Source organism: Aulonocara sp. 'chitande type north' Nkhata Bay, linkage group LG5 (genome assembly GCF_057382095.1).
Source record: "Aulonocara sp. 'chitande type north' Nkhata Bay isolate Kocher_YH1m ecotype deep benthic linkage group LG5, A_spYH_male_GT1.1, whole genome shotgun sequence".
Lineage (NCBI taxonomy): Eukaryota > Metazoa > Chordata > Actinopteri > Cichliformes > Cichlidae > Aulonocara > Aulonocara sp. 'chitande type north' Nkhata Bay.
In genome coordinates, this window is record NC_141348.1 from 30,448,120 (window position 1) to 30,454,127 (window position 6,008).

Below are 6,008 nucleotides of genomic sequence, written 5' to 3' on the forward strand. Positions count from 1 at the left end.
AGATCCTCATGCATCAACCCAGCACCTCAGCCTACCGAGCAGAATGTGATAGCCAACAGTATCAAAAGCTGAGGCAAGGGCCAACATGAGCAGCACAGAACAGTAACACTTATCACTCTGCATCAAAATGTTTCTTGATACTCTCAGACTTCTTTCTTAAATAAATGTGTCTTGACTAATGTACTCATAGTAAACTGGTATATTCACTCAGAAACGTTTCTGGAGCTCTGTGTGAAAGTTTGGGCGACGAGTTTAAGGAAGTGAAAGATGAAATTTACAGACACAGCAAGCTGTTAATATGAGATAAAGTTCAGCACTGGTTTGAGTAGAGGAAGTAAAAGCTCACATACAGATTTAATGAAAGCTAAAGTAACTTAAGAATTTCCATATAGTATTGGTTCTTGTGTCAGTTTTACCTCTTGTTAAATGATGTGGAAAAGCTGTTGTGGTGAGCAGAGCTACTCAATCTTTTAGTGTTACTTTAGTCTAAATAGACTGGAATCAGCCGTTATGGACTGTATTCATACCGCACAGCAGTCATGACCTCTGTGTTGAACTTGCAGCCATGGTTGAGGTGTGTTTGCGGTTCAGGACAGCACAATGAGACATCACACGCTCCTCTTCATGATAGATTCCTCCATGTAGACAATTACGGCACAGTGAACTGAACCGGATTACTGACACATTATCAATTACTCAAATATTCTAAAAACAGGTCCATTGCCTTTGTATTGGTGTTTTTTTTTAAGTATTTGAGCAGTGAGTTTCTGTCACACTGTGCTGTGTGGATTGTTGATTAACTTTAGCAGAGCCAAATATAGGATGCAGGAGAGGCACGAAACTCAAAGGAAGCTTTCAAAGCTGATAGTCCAGGAAGCAAACAAAGTCCAAAATGCCCAAAACACACAGGAATAATATCAGAGTCCAAATACCAGAAGTCGCAAGGGATGCAAATACAGGACGCACAGAGCGAGGAAACTCACAGCTGCAAAAATATCACGACAAAGGAAGACTGAGAAAATATATACAAGAAAAAGACAGTTAACATAAGAAGAAGAAGAAGAAGTTTATTTGTGTAGCAGTTTTGAAAACACACAGTTATAAAATGCTTCACAGTTTGGACAAAAAAACACATTACAATAAGTATTACATATTATACATGCAAACTCAGAGACGTAGGCAGTGTCTAAACTATAGGAACAGCTGCAGATGACTAATTAAATATTAACTAGAGCAAAATAAACCCAACCCAAAGATAATTTATCTTTTGTGTGTGTGTGTGTGTGGGGGGGGGGGGGGGGGTGAATAAGCCTCTGTCATAACCAGGTTCAGGGAGGGGTGAAAATGAAATGTCCCTAAATGCCAGAAACTGCGTTTTTTGTCCCTGGTCAACCCCATTAGATTAAAATGTCCAAATTCACAGCATTAAAAAGCGTGTTTGCAGCCTGCTGTTCACAGTTTTAGACTTCATATATGGTTTTCCACTTCATTACAACTGTACCGATTTTTTTTCAACTCCCTTTGTCCTGGACACACAGAAAATGTGACCTCCCTGTGACTTCACATTTGCTGCTATCTGTCTAATCTTGCAACACTGAAAGGAGGGGAAAGGAGGGGACAGGGACACTCAGGAGAGTTTCTGTTTACAGAAATGAAACTTAAAGCAGCTGCTGACGTCTGAACCAGTAAACTGAAAGTTACAGAGCTGAAGTGGAGCCTGCTCAGACTCAGAGAGGAAGCAGAGAGATAAACACATCCACACAGCGAGGACACTCACACGCTTCACTGCAGGGACGCTCAGTGTCAGGCATAAAGATGAAGCTGCTTCTTGTTCCCTTTCTGATGGTTATTATGGAGGTGATTGGTGGACCAACTCCATCTGAACAACCAGATTCATGGCCAAGAACAACAGGTACACACACAGAAAAGAATGTGGTTAAATGCAAATATTATTACCAAAATTGCAGCAGTGAAAATATTTCTTAATTAAAATCATGCGCATGCAGTAAAGACAAAGGACTATAACAATGGTCCTTTGTCTTTATTAACAATATTTAAAGAGGCCCATGTGATATGCAGTCAGATTTGCTGTTGCTTTTATTTTGTGTAGATTGCAGCTGAAGGGTCTGACTCCTACGCTGCTTTTCCAAACTCTGCAAACCACAAGTATGGCTGCAGCCGGAGAGCCAAGTGCTCTGGTGGAATAATGCTCTGAGCTGTATGTTGGGGCCCAATCATTCAGGACATACAGTAATGTGAAAAAGTGTTGGCTCCCTTCCTGAAAAAGCTGCTCGATATTAAGGATGTTTAAGGATATATCTCTGCAGTTAAAGTGAATTCGTCTTGTCACAGTAGTGAAAATCTGATATCTTTGTGTCACTGAGTTCTCATCAGCGAGGACTGGAGCTCCACACGTACCTCTTTATTTATGCAGCTTCTAAAAACAGAAGATAACCTTTGCTCCACTGTAAAGCCCAGCTGCAGAGCACTGACTGTTTGCTTTGCAGCACAGCTACCTGTTGTGCTCACACACTCTGTCCCCTCCTGCCCTGCACCTCAGGTGAGAGAGGTTAATTAGCAGATGCACACCAGGTGCTCTGCGCCACCTTTCCATCTTACAGTTGCATCTAAAACCGCACATCCGTCCAGTCTCAAACAGGCTGGAGTCACATTCCTGGCTTTAATTATTGCTCTAGTCCACCTTCATCCTGGATGATGGACTGTTCATAAAAGCACTTACATTAATGAGTAAAAAGAAAGTTTCATATCATGTTGACCACTTGTTTGTGTTTCTGTCTCCAGGAAGTTCTGCACTAGATCTAAGAGGGAAGATGTTCACTTTGTCTCGTAATTATGGAGGTGTAACCTTCTACCCGCCCTATTATGATTCTGTCTCGCCTTCTACCACTGATTACCCAACCAGAAGACACAAAACCCGTTCCTGGATCCCCACCACACCTCCCACCACCAGTCCCTGGGGCTCCACTCGTTACTCCCCCCTTTCTACTCCTTCCTGGACCACCAACCGTCGCTGGACCTATCCCTGGACAACAGAGAGTCCAACTAGAGGTGAGTACAGTCCAACATAGGTACAAAAATGTGGTAAATCAAGTGTATGTTGTATTTATTACAAATTTGTTATAAATTTGTATGCATGTGTTCAGATGAGATTCAACTATAGAAGCTGTTAAGTTTTTGCTCTTCTTTGGTAAATTTGTGATCCTGCTCTCCTCCTGTAGGTGTGTCCGTGTGTCTGCGTTACATGGCTGACAATTTACAGTCCGGCTTCCCGCTTTTCACCCTCAGTCCAAACAGATCCCCTCTGAGTTTGGAGGCAAACCCTAACTCATATGGCCTGACATTTAGCGGTTACTACAACTATGTGTACCTGCGGCCCCTCATCAAGTTCTGGCCAAACATCGGATCGGACTTCTGGACCAGTGTGTGCCTCACTGTGGACACCAGGAAGGGTGTGGTACAGATGTTCAGCGGCTCAAACATGAGCATCAGGAAGGTGCTGCCGTCTCAGGTGAGAACAGGGTTGAAATCGGCTTGTAGGCAGATATAGCAGACTACACTTATGGATTGTTTCCATCCACTTTCTTAAACATTTTGAATGTTTAAGTTATTGCTTCATGTGTTTCTGTTTTATGTGTTTTTCCCTCCTTCTGTAAGAAAAACTGTACATCTGTAAACCGCTTGAGTAGATGTACTGAGTTATGTTTTGTTACTGGGTCTGTTGGAGGTGCTCATTTTAATTTCTGTAGCTTCACACTGTTGCAAATCACCTCAGTGCAAACTGGGAATCATCAAAGATGACAACAGATAGAAAAGAAGAACCAAAGAAAGAACAAATGCAAACAAACAAATTGTTAAAATGATGAGACGATGAATCCTTCATTGCAGATATAAATGCTTAGACTCTAAAAGAATACAGGCACCTTACTTATTTTTATGTAATCATCTTTAATTTCTCTCATTGTCTCTATTATGTCTGTCTCCTGTGTGTGTGTTCAGTATGTGTGGTCAGGTGAGCCTGTGATTGATTTCCCAGGTTTTGATGGTCAGCTGACAGACATCCAGATGTGGGACTATCCACTCCGCTATAAAGAAATCTTCTACTACATGAACAGAGGTTATTATGGGTAAGATCCTGTGTGTGTGTGTGTCTGTGTGTGTGCACGCACATCGACTTACGCTGAACTCAGAGAGTACTCTAACAGGGAATCCATTTATAAACATATTCAAACTTAGGGCGTAATGACACTCGATTACCTGTACCTTGCCCAAGCAAGTTTGGTGTCCAAAGTCCAGTTCATTGGTCCAGCATGATTGTTGTGTACCTTTCCCAGGTGTATTGTGTCCCTGGAGAGGTGGGCACAGTGCATTTGTGATAGATAACAAACTGCAAATGGTTTAACAGTAATAAGTCTTTATCAAATCAGCCAATGCTGCAGTGGCTCTTCGTGGTGTGGATTTATACTTGTCTGCTGATGTGTCTTTGAGTGAAACTCGAGCACCATTTATGTTGGACTTCCTTTTATGCTTGTGTAATAACAATAACTAATAATGCTCCTGTGTTTTTTAGGTCTTACAGCGGCTCCGTCCTCTCCTGGTCCTACATCAGATACTCTCTCAGAGGAAGAGTAGTCATGGAGGACTCCTATGGTATGCAGGCCAAAGAGCCAATCAGGAAAGTGGGGCGAAAGCACGGACCAAAGAAAGACAAGCTGAAGTTTTTCAGCGTGGAGAAGGATGGAATGAGTGACGACCAAAAGACCCAGGTGTTATAAGACGTAACAGGGGCATCAGCACAAAAAGAAAAGCAAAAAGAGTGATTCTTTCCTTCTTTAACACTGATCATATGAAATTAAAAGTATGAGGCTTTTGCTCCATGTCTTTCTGTTCATTCTCCAAAAGCTAAACTTCCTCTAAAGTAACCAACAGCAAAGAGTCCAGCTCAGCGACTTAAATTAGTGGAAGTGAGGCCTCACTCAGCGCACTGAGTTAGCACTGCAGTGTCCACGTGCCACGAGCTACAGGTATTATGAAGGAGTCGTCTATCCATAAAGACCAAATGGTATTCATACAAGGCTGTAAACACGTGTTCATCATACTGACTGGAAATTGGCAACCACCAGGGATGAGAAGTATGCAGCTGGTTTGGGTACACTGTCCAAGGAGTTGAACTGCATGTACTCAATACTGTATACAAGCACTCCATTCGAGACACAGATTTAATTAATGCCATCTCAAAGCTAATTCTTTTCATTTGTATCCACTGTGGGGTTTGTTTGTTTTTTACATCTGTGTTTTGTTAAAGAAAATAATTAAAGAGGTGGTAGACAGAATCTGATTTATTGTGAAATTTATCCATTGAGACACTTGGTATTGTGAAGCTTAAGTCTACAAGAAAATACAAAGAAGGAAATTAATTTTAACAAACTTCAAAAAAAGTTTTACTTTGTTTGAGATTATTAGTTGTATTAACATTTTTAGTGGAAAAACAAATTTGGGGCTGAAACCCATCCCAGTGAGTGATGGGAAACTAGCACTTATTAAGTTTAATATGCATGCCTTTGACGTTTGGGTGGAAGTATTCAGAGTATTTAGAGAGTACAAAGTCTTCCGAGAAAGACCCGAGCCAGCAGGGGGGTTTACACCCAGGGTCCAGTTGTTCAGAAGGTGCAATCTAAAAAAAATGATCCAGTTTTGGTAGTCCTTTTTGGCCTTCTACTGATCACGTAATCCAGATCGTAATCAAGAGATGGCAGGAAGACAGTTTTAATATGAAGCAGGGTTTTTTGTTGCAGTTTGATTAGGACAAGCTAACAAAGGTACTTAAATGGGTTTAGTGAAAAAAGACTAAAATAAACTCTTCAGCGACAATTAACCCTTTAGTACAAGGCAGATCTTACTCATCTGCATCTGTGTTGGGCCCCTACAGATCATTAAAGACCAAAACGTGACTCTAAAGAAATCCTTGCCCTCGTACAGCACTGGAGAAT

The 6,008-nt window shown here is 41.5% G+C and overlaps 1 protein-coding gene across 1 annotated transcript; it reads left to right on the plus strand.

The window, feature by feature from the left end:
* Positions 1–1,678: 1,678 nt before the first annotated feature.
* Positions 1,679–5,351, plus strand: LOC147330968 (uncharacterized). The gene is made up of 5 exons (XM_086292969.1): positions 1,679–1,912; positions 2,803–3,069; positions 3,240–3,529; positions 4,018–4,145; positions 4,589–5,351. The coding sequence occupies exons 1-5, from the start codon at positions 1,816–1,818 to the stop codon at positions 4,791–4,793; spliced, it is 987 nt and encodes a 328-aa protein (XP_086149095.1). The 5' UTR covers positions 1,679–1,815; the 3' UTR covers positions 4,794–5,351.
* The last annotated feature ends 657 nt before the right edge of the window (positions 5,352–6,008 follow it).

What these genes read in the sequence shown, in the direction of transcription:
- LOC147330968 (XM_086292969.1), top strand. Translation starts at nt 1,816, where the DNA reads ATGAAGCTGCTTCTTGTTCCCTTTCTGATGGTTATTATGGAGGTGATT. An exon ending in AACAGAGAGTCCAACTAGAG is followed by an intron (nt 3,070 to 3,239) that starts GTGAGTACAGTC and finishes CTCCTCCTGTAG; the next exon opens with GTGTGTCCGTGTGTCTGCGT. An exon ending in ATGAACAGAGGTTATTATGG is followed by an intron (nt 4,146 to 4,588) that starts GTAAGATCCTGT and finishes TGTGTTTTTTAG; the next exon opens with GTCTTACAGCGGCTCCGTCC.